This window comes from Aplysia californica, unplaced genomic scaffold (genome assembly GCF_000002075.1).
Source record: "Aplysia californica isolate F4 #8 unplaced genomic scaffold, AplCal3.0 scaffold00187, whole genome shotgun sequence".
Lineage (NCBI taxonomy): Eukaryota > Metazoa > Mollusca > Gastropoda > Aplysiida > Aplysiidae > Aplysia > Aplysia californica.
The window spans coordinates 872,975-895,737 of record NW_004797457.1 but is presented as its reverse complement, the minus strand read 5'-3'; the positions used below and the strand labels follow the sequence as shown (position 1 = coordinate 895,737).

Here is a 22,763-nt window from a genome sequence, read left to right as displayed (position 1 = left end):
GAGAGTTATTAATATCATCTTACAGCTTGTTCATTTGTCTGCATTTGGCAGAAAAAAAAATACCCGTCTTTCTGGAATAGAAGTTGAGATGTTTGCCATTGAAGGAGGTGAGGGTTGCCTGATATATGAGGTAAAATTAGTGAGAAAATGGTCGTCAAAGTTTGGTGACTTCCAAAGCATGAGTGTCTTATGAAACTGGAAATTTACATTTTTTGTGCTTTTAAGGAAAGTTTTTCATTAACATCCACACAGAAACGCCTTTTTAAAAGGACATAAAAGGTGTTGAGCCAAAAAAGAACATTAAAAAAAAATTGCCCAACACCCAGAAAAAAGCTGTTTTCTTTGATTTCATTGTTTTGATGAGTGCCTGATTTCACCACGCTGCCTCACAAATGTAGGTGAAGGAAGAGCACCACTCCATCACATAATATATAGTAGTGGAAAGTACTTTTAGATAAACCAGCACAACGCTCTGACACAAGTGACTTTGACTTTATTATGATTATTTGTTGAAAAAAAAACATGTTCATAAAATACATTACAAGACAACCATTAACATGGAATGTATATATCATAACAGTCCTGACAGATAAGGAACACTTAATTTTAATAAAACAAGGAACAAGAAGCCACACTGCAAACTGTGACTGTAAAATGAAATTATACTTTCACAGAGTTGACTGTCAAAGAATGAAGTTGGCTTGAGAAGAATGTTTTAGTAAACTCAATAATAACTCAGTAGTTTACTTTAAAGTGAGAAAATTGAGAAAATCTTTTTATAAAAAGTTGTTACTCTTTTTCTTTTTTTTTTTAGTAGAGGGTTTTTACGGCGCTCACAACTGCATAAGGTCATATAAGCGTCAAGTTGTTACTCTAAACCGCTGTTTTTCTTTCATCTGCTTTTGTATGCCTGTAGAGGTAAGTCTGATGAAAATATGTCTACAAAATCACCATGTGTAATTAAGGTACTTTTTCCTCTTTCATCAAAAATGAATATATTGTGTTTTGGAAAATCCACTCTTCAATTTGCTTCTACCGAACTGAATGCCTTCAGACATAGTTACAAAGTGTGTCATTCAAAAGAAAAGTAGGTGTATAATGTTACTGGCTAGTGCCAAATCCTTGGCAAAAACTGGGTGGTCTAGTCCAAAGAAGTGACTGTGCAGCATTCGACATGTAGAATATTACAGCAAAGTTATAAACGTTCGACATTGTGATTATGTGGAATGGTTTTTTGTACTCTTTAGAGGTTCAAGCCCCATCTAGAAACATCTCAAGTACAGACCGGATGCTCATTTTCAAAATTTCCCAAGTCCATGCAAGTCTTTAAAAACAGAATTAAGAAATCTACAAAAGTATGTGCTTGTCTCACACATGTCATCAACATTAATAGGTAACACAAATTGTTATTTTTTGGGGGTTGAATTTTGAAGTATCAAACATGTCTCTATTAGTAGAAAGTTCAACAGTTAAAAATGTTTCTCTGCTGGTTAAAATCAATGAGTAGCGTCACTATGGCAACAGAATGGATCTCAAACAGTTACAGAAACAATACATTCTGCTTATGATACTTTACACTGGACTCACCTTGCAGCAACAACAATTCTGATACAACATCTATGCCTCGCTTTACACTACACATGTAGTTGGAATGTGACTTAAATTTATTTTTAATATATCTGTTCACATGAAATTCGCAATTCAAATAAACAGAACTTCAAACAGAGGAATGATTTGACACCACTCATGAACACGTAACAACATGTGGTGTTTCTCACTAGTGTACATTGTGATAAAACACATCCACACAAATGCAAGTAAGTACAAATTAAGTGTAGCACCCTGCTTGAGGAAAACAACCACCAAACTGCTTTTTTCTTAGAGAAAAAATGCTTCATACAAACATTATATGTCGAGTCAAAACAATCATCAATGTTTTAAATAAATAAAACAAATACAATTTTTCTAAATATACAAAAGGGCTGCTTAAATACTCCTTCATTCTAGACACCATGACAATCAAAGGCAGATGTCTGATCTACCCTAGTGTGTTCTTTATGGTATATCAAATTTGCTTTGGAATATGTGTAGATATATACACTTTATAGAAAGCTAAAGATAGCAACACACCAAGTAATGCATTGCTTACCTCAGAGAGAATTGTATGAGCTTAGTATGCAGAAAGCTACCATAAATGAGTCAAATTAAGGTTGGGTTAACTCACTGCATTCACATCAAACACATTCTTCAGATAAACATCTCAACAGTTCTTAAAGTACCAGACACCATTTGTCAAACAACATTAAATACATTTTTTTAAAGTTTTAAGCTACTGGCAAACCAAGGAAGGTTAGTGGTATGAATATAACATTTCTAAATAGATATTTCGTTAACATGTCAAAATAACCCATTTGGATATGTTTGCTAAAATGACAAGACTCCCCACAACAAAAGATGGGTCAGTTGGAATGCTGCATGTTGCATTTTAGTCAGGTTGTGTGATGCCTCATCAGTCATAGCCCAACAAGAGCTAAAATAATTTCCAATTTGAAGTTCCGATGAAAAATCTAATCTCATATTTTCATAATCAGCACCTCAGTTTTCAAAGTTCAAGTGTAATCCACTGGTTAAAATGCATATTGACAATCTTATTAATTTGTTTCTTGAATCATGCACCTTATGTTGTTCCCTCCTTATGTTCCTTAACTCTTTATCTCGGAGGGGGGTAAACCCACTATGCCGGGGCCCTTTTTTTGGTACTAAATCTAATACTGACAAAATCGTCACTACATTGCTATTAAATCAAAACAAGTGAACTTAGTTTGATAGTTCTTCATCTAAAGAATGAAATTCCCATAAAAGAGACCTGTTTTCAGCAATTGCTGAAAAGTAATTTGATATCGAAGTCGGCGTAAAGGAATGGGCCCGAGCCAGCACAGTGGTTCCGACTGCGAGCCGCTGGGAGTGACTTGCCGGAGATAAAGAGTTAAGTTTTGTTCACACAAGCTGGAAAAAAGGAAACCAAATTGCCTCCTGACAAAAATCAGGTCATTTCCCTTTTGGTGGCCACACTGCCGAATCCATAAAACTAACTCTTCGAACAGCAACACCTTGACAGTTAATTAGGCCTCCTGCCCAAGGCCTGCCAACATTTATAACCTCCTGACAGTTCAACAGTTAAATAGGGACGTCTTCTCACAAGTAACCCATTTCTCTCACCACCAAATCAGCTCATCCTTTAATATTATGCAATTAACACGTGTATTGTGGCACATCCTCTCTACCTGCCTTAACCAAATTTTTACAAAAGCATTATATGTACACGTGTGATATTTTATAAGGTTTGAGACACAATCAACATCATTTTGGGCTTGGAAAAAAAGTAAGAGGGAAAGACTGCAACCATAAGGGTATAGAAAAGAAGTAGGACCAACCAGTAAGTTTTAGCTTTAGTAAGAATTTTACAGCCCTTGCAAAAATATTAAGTCATATAAGGGCTGATGACCGGTACCATTCTCTAAACACCTTGTCACGAATAGAGAACCATGGCTATTAACGCAGTGAGTTTGTCAAGTTATTTCCCCACAATAAGGAGTATCTCAGGGAGGCGAGACAAAAAGTAATTTCAAATCCCGCTCGCACATAAAATTGGGAGAAGGATCATCATCATCAAAGTTGATCCTAGATTGGGCATTCAAGCAGAAAAGTTTCATGTGAACACAAAATAAGTTGAAACTAACCTGTGAAATTATATTCGTAATACTTGTAGATTATACCTTTGTTCTCTATGAGATCAATTGTATAACGACCACCATCCTCCATATTACAAAGTGGAAAGACTCGACTTTGTCAGTTTTATATCATGAAAACGTGATATGTGCAAGTGATAAGAGTCAAAACAAGAATACTGCTAAACCAGAATAGGAATCACTGACAGTTTTTTAAATGTTCCAAGTGTTGTGCAGCACATTCGCAAAATCCTCGTCTCTTTCGATTCCTAAACTCAACCCCTCGTAGTATTCCTCAAATTCAATAAAAGAGATAAGTTCTTGCTTTTCATTTTCTCGCACATCTTCCAGGAAGGCTTGCAACGCGCTGACTCCCGAGTCTCCACCTGGCAGAAGACAACAAACAAAAAGGTCATGTTAGTGCAGAATTTTCCATTTTTTTTGTAAGTGTTTAAAAGCGCTCTTAACTGCATAAGGTCATATGAGCGCATGGGACACATCCAGCATTTTCAGTTTGGTAGGAATTCATTTGGAATTTTGCCTGGGTCGCAGCCAAAGCCTAATCTTATCAATTTTAGAACCACTAAGCGATCTTTAAAGTGCCAAACGTGCACATGGGACTTCTGAGATTGTTCCGCCCTTATCTGAGAAGGTCAGGTGTTAGATCTTACCTACCCTAAGACCAGGTTTGTTGCAAAAAGACTGCAGTCTGTTAGTAGTAGTAGAAAGGCTGCAGAAAGAGTCAGGAGCCAAGAAGAGGGGGCAAAGTGGCGGGGGGGGGGGGGAGACAAAAAACCCAGACAGAACAAGATTAGAGAGCAGGAAAGGTGAAAGGAGAACATTTTTTTAGAGAAGAGAATTTTCCATTGCTGTCAGGTTTCTAACCCGGGACCTATTGAAAGAGAGACGAACTTCGTAACCTCCATACCACGAGAGCACCAATGCAGAATCTGATCCATCTAGACATCTTTTTGTCTTCATAAACACAATATGACATGTACCCGGGGAAAGCTCTTTGCCAAAAATTTTACAAGTTAAATCCTCATCAAAGAAGTGTTATACTTTCATTCATTTATTTCTATAATTTATCATTCATAAAGTAACATTAGCACCAACAGCCTGTCTTTATCCCAGTCACTTCTCTTTCCCACCATAAGGCTACCATTAAAAGTTTTGCTTTGTTCTTAGTCTCTAAGTTCTATGAGCTAAGCAAGCTTACCTGAGGCAGTCTTGTACTTTGAGTTGACATTGAAGAACTTCTTGACGTCACTGATGTGAATGACCCCTTTCTTGCTGCAATTAAGCTTGTGAAATGCCTGAAACCAAACAGTGAGTTAAAAGAGCTTTTTATTCTTATTATAAAAAAATAGGAAAAATACAGAGAAACTGAGAACACAATCCTGGGAAGCATTAACTCTTTATCTGATAGCGGATTGCGCACATTCCTTTATGACAACTTCGACATCAGATTACTTTTCGGCAATTTCCGAAAACAGGTCTCTTTTATCGGGAGTTCATTCATTAGATGAAAAACTATCAAAATAGGTTCACCTGTTTTGATTTAATGACCTATTTAGTAACGTTTTTGTCATTTTTAGATTTAATAATAGACAGCATTTGCATAGCGCAAATTCCCGCTCAACAGCAAGCTCTATGCGCTTCACAATCTATACTATTACCCCAGAAGACCTGAGAGCATTCTGAAACAACCTCAACTTCCTGGGAAGCATACAGTGCAAGCAGCCATTTATAGGAGCTAAAACACTAACATACTAACAAGATCTTTCGCTGTCTATGGCCGGGTACCCATTTCCACCTGGGTGAAGTGAGGAAAATTCATGTAAAGTGCCTTTCCCAACGTCACAACGTCGGGCCCGCGGCTTGAACCCCCGAACCAGCAACCTCACGATTACGAGTCCGATAGCCTAACCACTTTTTTTTTTACCATTTGACCAATGTTTATCAGTAAAATCCACACAAAAATGTTTTTAAATGACCTAAAAGGTGTCCCCCCTGCCCCAAAGAACCCCCCCCCCCCCCCAAAAAAAAATACCAATAAAAATAAAAATTGCCCAATGCATGAAAAAATGTTGATTTAGTCCATTTCATTATTTCGACCAGCCCATGATTTCACTACAATGCCACACATTTAGGAAAAAGTCTTTTGCTGGAGATCATTTGTCTGTCACAGAAACATGACAATGTCCTTATCAATGCCACAATACATTTTGAATTCTCTTTAAAATTTGACGGCAAAAACTGGATTGTTTTTCTGCAACAAAGATACCATGCATTCAAGTGCACATTACATATGATTAAAATAAGCTGGCTGCAAATTTAAGATATTTGTATTGTTACCTTCAAATTGTTTGATAAGAAAGTTGTAAAAATAAAACTTGACACAAGATACAGTTAATTGGCAGGACGACTATAAGAAAATATACATACAGATAACAACAATCAATTTCTGTATTTACCTTTCTCATGAGGGATTTTCTGTATTCATTCATTTCTCCGAGAATTCCATGCATGTAGTCTCCATAGTCCAAAAGCCTCATACCTTCAGGATCAAGTATGTCAAATAGTTCTTCCAATGTCTGCATCCAGAACAAAATTAGAATTGTTATTCCTGAACAGTTTACCTCAACAACAGCAATTGATGACAATACATCTTTTTCCAGATTTTGTAAACAATTCTGGTAGTTCTCATAACACTTCATTTCATGGATCATCAAAATCATAATTAGCACAAATCTCCATTGTTTGTAACAACATTTTGCAAATTTTAAGATGAAAATTCAGTAACCTGAGAACAATTTAGTAATACTTGAGTAAAAAATGTTGATTAAAAGACTTTCAGTTTTACAATCTAAGCTGTTGCTGGATCTATAACAACAACAACAACAACAACAACAATCATTAAAAAACATATTCAGATTTAAATTGAGTTTAATGAGGATGGTACAAAAACCACTGTGATTTTCAGATATTTCGAAAGTAAAAAGGACACAACAACACAATACATGAAAAAAAAAAACTTCAAACCTCTGGCTCCAAATTGATTCGAAATGTTTTCAAGCCTTTCTCCAGATCATATTGATCCAAAATCCCAGTCTTGTACTGATCAAGTTTGCGATAGTATCGACCCAGACCAGTAACTGTTCTGATACCACGCTTTTGGATCTTAGTTCGGACTTCATCTAGAATAGAAAGTAAAACAAAAATAACCCCATAGTTCGTCACCTCAAGTACTTTATCACTAATGTATCATGATCTCAAAAAAATATTTTGGCAAAATTCTATGAAAGCAGGAAACATTTCAACTTGCTCTCGCTAGAGCACATGGAAAAGTAAGTAATTTTTTTTAAAAAGTAAAGCTCATTTGAATTTTCATCTCCAATTGAAGTCAAATATGCATGGAATGATAAAACTGTTCTCCGCATTTTTTTTTTCAATTTCAGAAACAGCCTTATTACAATAGAAGCCATAAAGCTTGAACACCGACTTTTGGACAAAATCATGCAAAACAAAAATGAAAGAGGAAACATAAGGAAGTCTCTCTGTTATAATACCACAGGCTCACAATGATCAAAATGAATGATATCAAACCTAAATAATAATTATAATTAATGCAAAATATTGTTCTAAACTGAATATCTTGATAGCACAAACATAACCAGGACCTCATACATTGACCAAATTTTCATGTACAGCAGCAAAGGGCCACTTATGTAAAATTGTTCTCTCTAGGTGCACAAAGTAACCACATCCCTACCTTGAATCATATACAAGAACTCTTTGTTCTGTATATCAAGTTTACTTGGGGCGTGCATTCTACCATCAACGTCTTCTTGCTCATCCCTGTATTGTATGTAGAAGCAAATACAAGTTTTAAAATGTCACTACTTTGTCTGTTACAAATTAACATACTTCCATGGTTGGCATCACTCTACTCTGAAGAAAGCAATGGTAATAAGTATTTTGTTGCATATTTATTTTATTTTCTTTCTCCATCTTCTTGTTCATTCATGTGCTAGATCTCAGGCCCAGTCAACTGTAGGAGATTCATCTCACAGGGCCAATGACTTGTATCACTGTGGCCTGCTTGCAATTGGAACATATAGTGCTTCTCATCTTTCAGGAATTCATACGGAATTCAACCATACCTGTTATTATTCATACTGACCAGTGGTGTTTTCTCTTTTCAAAAAGTACAGCCGAGCACAGATAACACAAACACAAAAAATTCAAAATCATGGACAGCTTGTACAATTTGCCATTCACCAACTGATATCTCATTAGTTTTTCAATATCGGTTAACCCGAATTATGGACGTGTTGCACACATTTGTAAGTAACAAAATTTCGGTTTAACTTTCACTTTTAGACTGATCACAACATCATAATCTACTTACATAAGAGCTTCCTTTTCTCCTTCATCAATATCTGTCACTCGTAAAACTATGACATCATTTTCAGCAAGAGAGTCTGTGAGAGCAAGCTGACCTTCAGTGGATATCTTCAAATTTGCCCCCTGAAAGCAAAGAAGAGTTAATACCATACATCTTAAATTAATTACACTGACTTGGAAGTCACTGAGACAAAAAAAATGATGTTCCCTCAGCTGGCAAAGAACTATCAGTTTATCAGTTTATTGCATTTTTTTTCAAATTGATAAAAATAAAATTACCCAAGAAAACAACAAATCAAACTCTCTACTTCAAATAGAAAAAAAATCCCAGTTTAATTTCCATTGAGTAAAACGGAATGGACAACACAAGCCCATCACTCCCTCGACGACAGACCAACATTTGTGGTGAAATAGTTAAGCTCACAGAAGACACGAGTTCCACATCCATTTGGAGACATTATTTTATTGAGAATCTCTATCTGTCTGCTGGGATATTGTATTCCACTCAGCCCAAGCTGGCCCTGACAGCCTACCTCCCAAACGATCCTAATGGTGTTTAAAGTAAGAGTGTGAGAGCCAAGACTTTTGGACTCATGTCCAGTCTGAGTTGAGTACTCAAATTCTGAGCACAGGCTCAATATGTTATCTGCTGATGCCCAAACCAGATTTTGCCCATTAATTAATAATAATAATAATAATACAAAAGCAGAAAAAGAAATATTAATAACGCTAAAAGAAACCCCCAAAAAATATGAACATTACTGAAATGATTTGAATAATGCACAAAGAAAAAGGAGGAAAGAAAAAAGCAAATGCAATGCAAATACAAACAAAAATTATGAAACAAAAAAATCATTGTTTCTACTAAACGCCTCCACTTGTTGAAAAAAAGTAAGCAATCAGGAAATTACCCAAGTACTCGAAAGTTTTGGACTCAATAGAGTTCTCTAGTATTTAAAAACTACTTGAGGGAGTATTCACGGAGGCTAAATACTCGAGTAATCAAGCGGACTTGAGAACTCACACACCCCTCATTTAAAGCAAAGTAAAACATTTACAATATCAACCCCATGACAGAATGTTCATTCATAGAGGAAAGAATTGAAACAGTCTTTTGACACATAAAACTTACAACATATATGTCACTCAAACCAAAGGGTCGTCCCTGCTTTGGCCCAGACTTATGACAGTACTGCCCACGATAGATGAAAGGCATTGCCTTAGCACTGGGAAACAAAATATACATAATAAATACACTTTTAATGAGATGGCATGATCATGTGCTTTTATGAGAAAATAATATATTTATGTGTCTATTCAAATATAAATTGCATTCTGTTTTTTAAACAGGATCAGCTTTTGCCCTTCTTTGAACTGGCAAAAAAAATTTCACATAGTACAGATGATGATAATGGAGGTATTTGCCCAGTTTAGAATTTCATCGTATTAAAATATCAAAGAATCTTGACATACTACTAAGAATACTTTCCTACACCTTGCCTTGTACACAAACTTTACGAAAATCAATACCATTTTTAAAAAGAAAGACAGAAATGTATGAAATCATTGAAAGCATGAAACTACACAACATTACCTATTTTCCCACATAAAGACTTTCAAAACTTACATTCTGTATAATTTTACAACAACAAAAGAGATTACTTAAAACATTTTCGTTCACATTTTAGGCTTAAAACAAAACACTTTGACAGCCATTTTTCACCTCTTGCCAAACTGTCTGAACTCATAAACTGTCAGTGTTTTGTCACACGCAAAGTAAAAGCCAGTCAGCTCCTTCATTGCATCACTACCATTTCTGTTGTAGAAGAAAAGGAAGCAGCATATGTAGGTAATGTTCATCAAAGTAATCAAATACCAGCTTTTAAGATCAGCACAGAATAATTTATTTTAAAAAAAACATATATCTAAAAGGCAAAGCAACGCTACATATCTCTTAAAGTAAGATACCTGTTCTATACGATATTGCTTATAAATAGAAATTTTCCTCAACACCAAACAAACATTTTCCGTCACTTTTTCATCAAAGGTCTTAATAATCTTCACACAGCTTCTAATCAAGTCTGTCATACATTGCAAAACATGCCAAATAAGCAAACATTTGAAGAAACAAGTTTCAATCCTCCCAGTATTTCCAGCTGTTCATAATAAATAAGCCTTACAGTTGTTAACTCGTTAAAAAATGCCTGTGAGAAGTGAAGAATTGAAATTTAATGCACAATGAAGTGGAAGAAATTGCAACGAACAGGATTTCAATCTTTTGTTTCAGGATAAGATTAGCACAGCTACTGCCTACAAATGACATTGTTTTACCTCGTAAGGATTCTTGCACCAAATCGCATTCTCTTAGACAGCAAGTTTTCTGTGGCTGTAGAACTTGTACTAATTCTGTTGAGAAAAGAGGTCTGTCAGTACAGATACAATAGATATTACTATAGATGTGAAATTCCAGCCAACAGAAAGGGAGACTTCACAACATGGTAATCAAAGCCACAAAATTTTTAACTTTGTTAAACTAAGTATATAAAGCTGACCTTTTAGTCACTTTTCATACGTACATTTCAAGGTAAGAAATAAGAAACGGCAAAGAGAGAAAACATGGTATCCAATACTTTTATTATTATATTTCAAAGTCATTATGAAAATAGCCTTGTAAGCAGCCTCAGTAAGTATGAGGTGAATTCTAATTAGCTAAAGCTACCTTCTTGATTGATATTTTCAAACAGTTGGATTTTTTTATTTCATTATTTGCTTTATATTACTTATCTGTAGTTGTCTTTCATAATGAAACAAATTCTACAGCAAAAGACTGCAACTCTTTAGCTTTTTATAATCAAAAGCAGGGTAAGTTAAAAAGATACCAAAATTTTCATAAAAACCAAACCCGTACTTGGAATCATGGAGATATCTGTTACTGCCTTTTGTCCACCTGGTTGATGTGGGTCTTGACGTAGTGCGAGTATCCTGTTGTGGGTCACTGATCACAGCTCTGAGCAAACAATGAAACATCAGCACATTTCTAGTTGATAATTTACCCCAAAAAATGGTAAACTCCCTCCCCCTCCCCAATCTTCCCCATCCTCCCACCGTTGCAACTTTTTCAACCTCTACATTATATTAGATTATTATCTGTACACTATACGATTCTTTGTTCTACATAAATTCCACAGAGATTTATGACAAAAATAGAATACAACTCCTACGTCAATCCTACAATACAAATTGTTGTAAAAATTCAGTAAAAATCCTAGCAACGTAAGGTAAAACAACAAAAAAAGATTCTTAGTGTTGTAATGATCATTTTTAAGCATCAAGATATTTATCTTCATATCAGTGGCTTATGTACCGTGCGCATACATTATTTGGAGCAGAGGGCAAGAAACATAAGATTAAAAAGAATCTTTAGCTAGTTAAAAGTCATTACAGTAAAAATATTCTTTGACAAGGCTATCAGAGGAAATAACCATTCACTAACAAAACTTTGTTTTTAAGGTTGGTGTGCTCTTTTCATTTCTTTTTTCAAGTTACTGTGGTCCTAATATGTTCTTGGCAAAAAACTAATCCAACGCAAACAACTCAGAGAGAGAATGCAAAATGTCATAAGTGAGGTGCAAACACATGTTATACTTAGAGAGAGCAACTCACCGACTCAGCTGATCAATCATGACCGTTTCCACCAACTTCTGCTTCTTGTTGTGCTCCACCAATTCATCCTGAAAAATACAAGATCTTTATGAAACAAAAAATTTGAGCTAAAGATACCTAATATCCACATTGAAAATACTCTCCCTCTTCGAATATAGTTCATTCGAACTTTCTCTAATGGTCACTTGTATAAGACAATTACATGTACAAATGCCCCCCCCCCCCCCCCCGGCGCGTGTTGTTCAAGACTGTCTAAGACGATCACTTTTCTCCTCGACAATGGCTGACTGTCCTCGACAATTCCAACTGTATTTGGTTCTGTGTCATTAAAGAAAATAGAAGCAAAAGTTTTGGGAAATTATAGCAAAGAACACCCAAAAAGAAAATGGAGTTCAAACATCTCTGAATAAGTGAAACAAATATCAACAAGGCCAAGTGCACAATGCAGGAAAGAACTGCTTTCAGTGGGGCTGTCAAGAAGGCTGCACTCAGAAAGGGCTACGATAAAAATAGAGGAACAAACTAAAAAGAAAAAAAAGATTCTTCTCCTTATTTCATGAACTTTTCATAAAAACAATAGATACATAAATACATCACACCAATAAAATATTCACACAGATGAGAAAAAGACAGCAATTTTGGTAGGTCAATAATAATGATCATGCAGTCCGCCACCAACCCCATTCAACAAACACATGGTATTAGCAAGTAAAGCATCAACTTTTCCAGTGTGTACAGCTTCACCTACTTCTAAATGACCTATCTATTTGTACCCTTCTAAACTTGTACCATATCTTAAAACAGTTCCATCCATCCCCATCCTCACTAACCCTTCACCGCCCTTTCCAGATCCTGTGTTCTACATAAACAAAGAAAAACATTACAATACTTTCTAAGATCTTCAAACTTACTGCATCCATTTTCTTCAGCATTTGTTTACTTGAACGTCTCTGTTTCGTCCAGCTCTCATTTAACTCTTTTGGATCAGGGCTTAGACTCAGTGTTTCAGCATGCAAAGCTTCCTCTTGTTTTTTCGCTGCTTGACGGGAGCTACGAATTCTCTGTACAGCCTCTTCAACCTCTTTCTGCAATAGCAAAAGATACACAGATACAGCAAAGTTAGACATACGAATTGAATATGGTGTCCAACTACATCTTACACACTTTTTTTGCAACAACTCATTAAAAAAGCTAACTCGTAATAATTGAGTAGCATCAAGTACTGAATAGAACAGAATGGATTTAAATTCAGCTTTATAGGCTTTTGGCCAGTATCATACAAATTCATATTTTAAGCAACATTTAAACTGTGACAATGACGCAACCTTCATTTATACACAATGAATGTATCGATGAACTCCAATATTTTTTTTTTTGCTAGAACAATTGATCACAACAGGCTTATATAATTTGACTCACCTGATTGACTTTTGCAGGATGAGCATATTCTCTATACGACTGCTTCATATCATCTTCATACTGTTTGTACATCTCTTTGTACCGTGCTGATGGGGCAGGCAGGTTGCCTGGCACTGGATCCCCATCCCATGCGTTTGGCTGAAAATTTATTCAAGACGACAAATCATTAAAAATTGTACTCCCTGCAGCCGCGTAACTTCAGATGTAAAAGATGGGATTCCAACTCAGTGGCGTAAGAAAGGCAGAGAAAGTGTGTCAAGCCCTAGTTAAAATTCATTATTCCCAGCTGTTCTCGAACACGTGCCACCTGAGGAATCACTTTTATACAAATGTTTACCTGGGCCAGGGAAATAAATAGCCTACCAATTGCAGGATATGTCTGGCCTGTCGTCGGTGGCCTAGTGGTTAGGCTCTCGGACTCGCAACCGTAAGGTCGTGGGTTCGAATCCCGTCAAGGGCTCAACGTTGTGTCCTTGAGAAAGGCACTTTACACGAATTTTCCTCACTTCACCCAGGTGGGAATGGGTACCCGGCTATAGACAGCGAAAGATCTTGTCAGTATGTTAGTGTTTGAGCGCTTAATCGGCTGCTCGCACTGTATGCTTCCCGGGAAGCTGAGAATGTTTCGGAGTGTTCTATGGTCTGCTGGGGTAATAATATAGTGTAAAGCGCATAGAGCCTGCTGTTGAGCGGGGATTTGCGCTATACAAATGCTATCTATTATTATTATTATTACTTGCTCTCTGTAGTTTATGGCAAAACAAACAAGGGTTATGCAGATAGATAATTGTTACATTAAAAATTTGCACTTTCCCTTGGAACTTATCTAGCCTGCTATTCTTTCATTTCAATAGCCAGTCTATGATTCTGTTTGTAAAGACAAAAACTTGCCATCTCTCATTAAGGCCTCAAGGACTCCCAACTCAAATGATTTGCTTTAATTGAATGAATGTTTTTTTGTTTTCTTTATCAGGTGATGATAATAGTTTTTCCCTTTAATTTTCTTTTTGAGGGGGTGGGGGAATGCAGAGAATTTAAGTAACAGTAGATCACTATGGTATCAGATGAAGATGAAAATACAGAGGAAAAAAAAACAACATAAACTTCAATAATCAAGAATAATTTTAGACTATAAAACAAGAAGTATGTGAAAACTTTATAAAAAAATTAAATGCATTATAAAAGTTAGACCAAAAATACATGAACTCCACAAAGTATTGAAGCATATCACAAAAACAAGTAATCCTTTTTACAAGCAGGCATTTTGTGATCTACCTGTTTTTCTTGTTTTTTGTAAGCTGGAGGTGGCTTGGAGTCACCAAGACTAAGCCCAGGAACACCTTCAGGACGTCTTGTAGAGTAAGCTGATTTCTGAGAGTACTTGTTTGTCATAAAGTCGTTTCGGTTGGATCTAGAAGTTCCCCAACTAAGAAATCAAACATATCACGAGGTTGAAATGACACTTTAAAATTTCAGTCTAATCATAGTAATCTTGACAAGCTTGCTTAAGAGAGACCAGTCAAAGCTGAATATCCGTGGTTCCCAACATAATTTGTTGTTTACTGCATTTATAAAAAAAATGTAATTGTCCATACTTTAAAAAATATCTGAAAAGCAATTCCATTAGAAATTCAAAATGCACAAAGCAAAAATGTTGCTTTTGGTCTGTGCACTTAACAGTAAACACTTTATCTTAAATAACATATTTGAGGTTTTATACTGTAATTAACACATAACAAAGAGATAATGGTTTATTACTCACATTTATTTGAACACAAGCATAAAAAAAACGTCAATCCGAACAAATATAAGTAGGAGACTGCCAAAAAGAAAAGAGATCTTGAGAAACCATGTTAGCAAGAAAATCATTTATCTGGGCTGCAACCATAGTCACTGCCTTCATAAGTTCTTCTTATTTATTTTTTTTTGCAGAAGGCAAGTATGGGAGTTTTTTTTAGAAAAGAATGCTGAGCAGAACATTAAAATCTATTGAAACACTGAAAAGAAGCGGACGAGGCACCTCATACTAAGAAAATCAAATAGCCTCCAACGGGTAATGAAAACTAGTCTGGCTGACCTGACTGTACTCGCTGACCCTGGAGTGTCCAGAGAGTAGTCGTTAAGATCAATGTCGATGGCACCAGAGGGTATGTCATCATCCTTCAGATAGTTTAGATTGAGCGATGGGATGCCACTGAAATAAGAAGTTATAGATAAGTTTCAAAATATAAAGAATTCCTTCAGTTAAAATGCCAAAAATATCTCTATGTATGTGATGTATTTCACCTGATGACAATACACCCAGAGGATTTTATCTATTCATTCAAAGCAAAAAAGACTCAAATTTCTGATTACTTTTCAGCATGTTTCATTTCACCAGTAATTACGTGCAAAACAATTATCATACAATTGAAAAAAAATTACCAAATAGATATAACTGTGTAAAATTACTTATGTCTTTCATTACCTTTCTTTTACAGGGTATACTGGGTTCAATGAACTAATATATGAACAGGTACATAGAAAGACAAATGTGACCAGTAGGATCCATCATGTCTCATAAGTTGCCACTCTAAAAAAAAAAATCCAAGTTCTTTCTGTTATCCTAATCAACATAGTCCAAAGAATTTGAGATTAGAATCTGGTGCACACTGAATAACATTTTCTGATGAGGCCATATTAGAGTTGAAAACAATTTAAAACCTCAGTTCTGAAAGATCAGACACATATGTATGGACAATACTTTAATTGCACACTGTCATTTTGTCATTTCAAAAACAAGCATCTTAAAAACATATAACTAAGGTCCCAGGAAGTGATTTCAGAACTAGATCAATCTCAAGACTGACCCCACTCCAGTATTTTGAGTCTCAGCACTTAGAAAGGATTAGCAACATGTGAGATATAAGGTCTTACAAGTAGAAAATATATGCTTACTCTCCTTTTCCGTTTGAAACAGGTCCTTTAGGTTTTTCTGTTTTTCTTGGTGTAGGCTGATAACAAATTTCCTCTCCCTAAGAGACAAAATAAAAATTAAATTAGTTTTTCAATCAAGGTAGTTTACAACTGCTCTTGAGATAGCTTATTCTATTGAAATAAAATCACCCTGACCATTGTAAACATGATTCCAACTATACATATGTTATAAATATAGCCTACATTTTTGCTGCATAACTTTCCATTAAAAAACCTAGAAATACATAAAGCTTGCTGATTGGACAAGTGACATAATTTATACATGAGTGTGTGTAAGTGAGTTTGTGTGAGTGTGTGTGTGTGTGTGTGTTTGTGCATGTGTTTGTGTGTGCGCTTGTGTGTGTGTATGTGAGTTTGTGTGTGTGTGTGCTTGTGTGTGTGTGTGTGTGTGTGTTTGTGTATATATATATATGTGTGTGTGTGTGTGTGTGTGTGTGTGTGTGTGTGTGTACGTGTGAGTGTGAGAATAAAAGGGACCTCTTACTAAGCAGGGTATAAATTCTTGAGAAAAACAATTTGCTTGCTGTATGGTTATTTGTTATATGATATTAGTTCATGTTCTCTGTAAGTTATGTGGTGTACCCCATATTATTTCATGTTATGTTGTACTTGTATCATTCATTGTCCCTGTTAATCCATGTTCACAGATGAAATCATCATCTACTGTTTATAATAAATGAACTACACTGAGTAGTCTTTCTTCATGATGATTTCATGTTCAGTGGATTTGGCGTCTCTCACAAATAAAGCCAGCGTTTCTCAGACAGGAACAACAGCCGTGGAAGTCCCGACAGCAACAAATTCTTGAAACCCCTTCTGCAACTTAGGAACACCCCAGACCCTGATTGCAAGCTTTCACCTGCCGAGATTGTCTTCGGGCGTCCGATCAGAGACATGTTCTCTTTTGTGAATAGGCTTGAAAAGTACCATAATAAAGCCATACAGCCCATTTGGAGAGAGGCATGGGCAGCCAAGGAAACTGCGCTACGGACAAGGTTCGTGAAAACATCTGAGAAGCTCAACGAGCACTCAAGAAACCTGCCCAAGATGTCCATTGGGGACAGATGTTTTGTCCAGAACCAGACTGGCAGTAGCCCTAAAAGATGGGACCAAACAGGATTGGTTGTCGAAACCGGCCCCAATGACCAATACGTGGTCAAGATTGATGGCTCAGGACGGCTGACGTCAAGAAACCGGCGCTTCCTTCGCCAGTTCCAGCCTGCCACTTCGACCATACAACCGGCACCGGCACGTAACAGCCCAGAGGACTTCATGGTTACTCTGCCTTTGGAGGAGGAAATCAATACGGGACATGAGTTTGCGACTGAGCCAGTCAATGAGGAGCAAAGGATTGCCCCAAGCCCTTCCCCTCAGCCCCAACCCCCAGAGGCACCTCAGGAGGCAAAGAAAAGTCTTCCCGCAGCCCTGAAACTCCTTCTCCTGCACAATAAAGAGGGGTTACAGGAAGCGGTCAAACCTCAGGAGCAGAGGGGGTTAGGAAAGATCTGAACATGCCATGAACTTGGGGGGATGTATGGTTATTTGTTATATGATATTAGTTCATGTTCTCTGTATGTTATGTGGTGTACCCCATATTATTTCATGTTATGTTGTACCTGTATCATTCATTGTCCCTGTTAATCCGTGTTCACAGATGAAATCATCATCTACCGTTTATAATAAATGAACTACACTGAGAAGTCTTTCTTCACTTGCAAAAATGTAGTCCTAAATAAAAAAGCTGACCCTAATGAGTTCTAATATCAGACACCAAGTAAGTGCACAAAAATAGCATTTTATAACAAGCTGTAAAGTATGGGTGAGAGACGTTTTCTGTTTTGGCAACCAAGTGTTGGGACTAGCACAACAGACAAGCCATTTACAGGTATATTGTTTTCTCATGATCATACTATTTGTCTATAGACATACAGTGGAACTCGGATTCAACGAGATGCGATAGATTCCCCGGGGGTTTTTTTCTTCTTTAAAATCAATAAAAATAACCTGGATTCAACGAACACTTTAATCAGCAAGCTCGGATTTAACGAGGGCGCTTTCAGGGTGAACAGCCCCCGCAGACGTGGCTTCGCTCATTTTTCTCCCGGAACAAACTTTATCTATTCCCGGAAACCATCCATTGCACCTGCATCATGAACCATTATTCACTAAGCCAATTGCATGTGACCAATCAGCAACCTTTTATTGTACCAACACATGCATTGTTGGCACGCGCACATATCTACTCTGGTGTGTGTCGGGATTGGATGGGCGGCCTGCTCACGTGTGACTGTGTGTGCGTGTCGGGGGGGGAGGGGGGGTAGTGGTCCAGGCGTACTTTTTTTTTCCCTCGGCAACTGATCATTATTACAATGGTAAGCTAGTCTTGACGTAGATCTACGAAATGAATTCTGCGCTGGTCTATGGAATCTAAAGTTGCCATAAGCTAGGCTCTACACAGCAACACGACTTTTTGGATAACAATCGAGATGTACAGGCGTGTGAATTTTTTTACACAGCTCATAATATGCAGGCATTTCAGGCACTACTTGTGACTTCTTTTTATACATTACTTGCTCAGTGCCTGTAATTATCTACACAAAACCTCGTGTTTGCAATAACGAACACTCAGATTCAACGAGATTTTAGGTCAGGCCCGGCGACCTCGTTGAATCCGAGTTCCACTGTAGTATGTAGTATAATGCACAACTTATTAAAAACATGTGCGGTCTAAATTGTCTAAGATGGCCACACATTTTTGAGGAGAAAAGTGGCCATCTGAAACAGGTAGAATTCTTACACAATGTCCTTAGTGTAAAAAAAACCAAAGGGGGATAATGGGAATAATAGCGATTTGTAAAGGTAATTGTCTTATAGGTGGCCATTAGAGCAAGTTCGACTGTATATCTTTGATATTGAATAATACAATATAAACTCACTGTAATTGGATTTATTGCTGACTGTGGTCTGCCTCTTGCGCTACCTGGCAAATGGCGCTGGTAGCTGCGAGGACTAGCTGTTCCTTGCACTTCAAAATTCATGTCCAAAACAGTTGGCAGCCCAACAGATGCAAAATCATCAAATCGCTTCAAAGACACACCTAAGATATTAGAAAACAATTCAAAAGATAGTTTAAATGCCAGTGATGAGTTCATCAGCCTAAAAAAAACACATAATACAAGAAACTGATAACAATTCACAGTGATCAGACACCAATAAAACTTTGAAAAATAATTGGATTAAATTTAAACTCAGAAATAAGTTTGCAGTCTTAATCCATTATAAAAATCACCACATCTCCCATATATTCATAAACATAACCTGCTCTTGTGCCAATCACTGATATTGTTCTTCTCTGACAACAGATCGTTCACTGCTGTCCACATATGAGAGGCATCGTGGTGAAACCAGGCGCTCGTCAAAATAATGAAATTTTTAAAAACCCCAGCATTTTTCGTCCAGTTTGAATAAATTCGGCCTTTTGTTTTTTGACTCAACACCTTGTACGCCCATTAACTCATTCGCTACGCCGAGCCGTGGGGGGGCGGCGCGGCTTAAGTGCCGTCAGTATGCTAAGCCGCCCCCGGCGGCTCAAAAACCGATCTTCCATTTCAGTGTAGATTCTATTCCAATCCACATATCCATGTTAGAATAAAGGTCATAATATAATGTTGACTTCCGGGTTGAAACACGATTTCGAAGTTTATGCGACTTCGTTTTATCGCGATTCTCAAATTATAGCCCAGACCCCAGTCTTACTACTTTGACACTACAAAATATATCATTATTTTGCACACTAAAGAAATGTAGGATTATTTTTTAGAATATTAATACAATTGGGCTCAAATTGCCATTACTCTGTTATTGAGAAATCAATATTTTTCAGTGCTAGATCTAAATTGTCAAATTATTTTTTTTCTCCCAAAAATCACAATTTTTTGTGAAATTACACAAAAAGTACCACTCAAGACGTGTGTAGGTTTATTCCAAATGCAATTCTGAATAATTCCATATACAATGCTAGTGGGGGGTTTTCTGTTTGTGAATACATCTTGTCCATTTTTCAAGATTATAAATTTTTTTTTTTTTCAAAATCGGATGTCATGATCCAAAAGTGCAAATTTTATGGAATGTATGTAAATAACTGCAAATTTTTCCATATTTTCCAATTCTATATTCATTTATGGTTATTTTGATGTATCATTTGACAAGGTGCAAACAACTTTTTGAGTTTAACCGAAGATGATTAATTTTTTATTTTCAAATTTTATCTGCATACAAGCAAAATTGTGTTGCATAATCGCCTCTTACAGGAACCAAAGTTACAAATTCACAAATAAACTTTACAGATGTATTCTACAAATCATACTGAACATTTCGGTACATAATATGTTAATATTTATTTGAATTTGTGGCCCCAAAGACCTTTGAACTGCGCACTAATCATCATCTCAATTCGCCTTCCCGAAAAAAATTCGTCCACCAGCCGAAAATAATACATAGCGAATGAGTTAAAAAACATTTTTATGTGAGAAATTAAAATGGAAAAATGTTGATTAAAGATACAAAAAATGTAAATTTGCAGTATCCAAGGACTCTTAAGCTGTGGAAGTCACCAAACTTTGGCGGCCATTTTCTCACTAATTTTACCTCTGAAACCAGGCAATCCCACCTTCTTCAATCGCAAATATCTCGACTTCTATTCTTGATAAATGGATATTTTTTTCATTAAAAGCAAGGAACAACCTTTAAAATGATATCAATAAAACCATATGCCCAAAAATTGATGAGCCCCTGATTCCACTGCGTCGTGACACATGTATCGATATACAATTCTCTCTTTATAATTCTCTCTATAAACAGCAGATACTATAATTTAAAAAAGATACACGAATATGCACTGCAAATTGAATCAGAGACAGTCTTCTATGTAAAACTGAGAACTCTCTACTGCTAGCTTCACCTCGTCAGAGGCAAATCATTGCATTTCAATGCCAAGTACACCCTCCCTGATATGTTATAGGCGTTGATACACATAATAAACACATACTGACATAGATCTAGTCCATCATAAGTTCATAGATTTGCCTGAATTTAGTACAGCGGGGTCAGGGTAAGTATAAGTAAAGGGTGGATTATGGGCATTAGCTGGCGTAAATTAGGATTAAGTGGGCAAAAGAAGCTCTTACCAGAATTCAGTACCCTAAATCTGAGCCTTAAATTTAAGCCTTAAAAACAACACTTCCAACATACTGGGAAAAGATCCGTGTCGCAGAAATTAGAATTAAGAACCCTGAGGCTTAAATAACGCTTCCGACATGACGGGAAAAGACCTGTGTCAAAGAAAAATTGGCACAATCGACAACTAATCTAGAATCTAGATCTAGATCTAGATCTTATTGCAACAACGATTTGAGTTACAAGTACAAGAAGTAAATTGTTACCACCGATGCAATCGCTGCCATGATCGGGATCCATATAACTCTCTGCCTTCACTTTTTGGAGGGGATGGGTATTCCACCACTTTACCTAATTAAACAATACCAAGCCATATCAGCTAAATATTGTAGGCACACCACATAGAAGAATAATTTCTTCCGAAAGTAGCCTATTCATCGAACATCGAATAAAACTTACACTAAAAGTAAAAGAAGCCATCATTGTCAAGGTAAACTATTATCATAGAATTCTTTCTTTTCGGAAAAGTAAAAGTAAAACTATTCCCTCTAGGAACCGGGACAAAATATAGTCGAATTTTTTGTATTGATACAAATTGGTTGATTATTGTATCAAAAACTACATTAAAAAAAAATTGTAAACAATTTATCCTTCAAATTGTCTTTTCCACCCCTGGATAATTCTTGACATGCAAAGCTTTGAAAAAAGAGCGAAATTATGTTCCTCTTCTTTATGCATCTCTGAAATAAATTATAAATTTATAAAAACTTAGAGTTTCAATTCAAAAACGTCTATGCAAAGTAAAGTACAAAATATTATTGTACATATGCTTGTTGAAATAGCTCGTATGCCTAGATTTAACTTTGCTTGCAGAAATATTAGCTTGAGCAACTATAAAGGCTTTCTGTGAATTACTCTTGAAATATGATAATCCCCTCTCCTTGTTTTCTTCTTTTTCTTGTTGTTGTTGTTTGTTGTTGTGGTTGTTGTATGTGTGTACGTGAGTCAGGTAGCCTGTTCTTTCGAAATGTTTGGAGCCCCGAAGAGCGTGCTCTTCGCCAGGGCCACTGCATCGCTTGGGTAGCGGGTGAGGCAGTCCAACCTCCCTGAATCCTCCCCAAAGATATGCCACTGCCGGAATTGTTGTTGTTGTTGTTGTTGTTGCTTCTTTTTCTTCTTCTTCTTCAGGAGCCAGATCTGGAGCAGACATTGGTGATCAAGGTTCCCCAGTCCTTCCTATTGTCAGTCTCCCGATCAGCTCTGTTTTTCTTATAATAATAATAATAATAAAATAGCATTTGTATACTGCATAGGCCTATGCCCGTTCATCAGCAAGCTTCATTGGCTTTGCAATCTAGAGGCTATTATTACCCCATCAGACCCTAGAAACAT

The 22,763-nt window shown here is 36.5% G+C and overlaps 1 protein-coding gene across 1 annotated transcript; it reads right to left on the bottom strand.

Annotated features, from left to right (window-relative positions):
• Positions 1-476: 476 nt before the first annotated feature.
• On the bottom strand, positions 477-19,318 carry LOC101857799 (calcyphosin-2). Its single transcript, XM_005098603.3, has 17 exons — positions 19,133-19,318; positions 16,158-16,234; positions 15,298-15,414; positions 14,496-14,646; positions 13,221-13,358; positions 12,713-12,886; positions 11,802-11,869; positions 11,047-11,145; positions 10,470-10,544; positions 9,862-9,954; positions 9,271-9,364; positions 8,143-8,261; positions 7,504-7,589; positions 6,774-6,928; positions 6,206-6,325; positions 4,948-5,044; positions 477-4,114 (listed from the first exon to the last, which is right to left on the bottom strand). The coding sequence occupies exons 1-17, from the start codon at positions 19,232-19,234 to the stop codon at positions 3,942-3,944; spliced, it is 1,938 nt and encodes a 645-aa protein (XP_005098660.3). The 5' UTR covers positions 19,235-19,318; the 3' UTR covers positions 477-3,941.
• Between the last annotated feature and the right edge of the window lie 3,445 nt (positions 19,319-22,763).

What these genes read in the sequence shown, in the direction of transcription:
- LOC101857799 (XM_005098603.3), bottom strand. Translation starts at nt 19,234, where the DNA reads ATGAATTTTGAAGTGCAAGGAACAGCTAGTCCTCGCAGCTACCAGCGC. An exon ending in ATCCTGCAAAAGTCAATCAG is followed by an intron (nt 12,887 to 13,220) that starts GTGAGTCAAATT and finishes TTGCTATTGCAG; the next exon opens with AAAGAGGTTGAAGAGGCTGT. An exon ending in TGCTGAAGAAAATGGATGCA is followed by an intron (nt 11,870 to 12,712) that starts GTAAGTTTGAAG and finishes TGTATTTTTCAG; the next exon opens with GATGAATTGGTGGAGCACAA.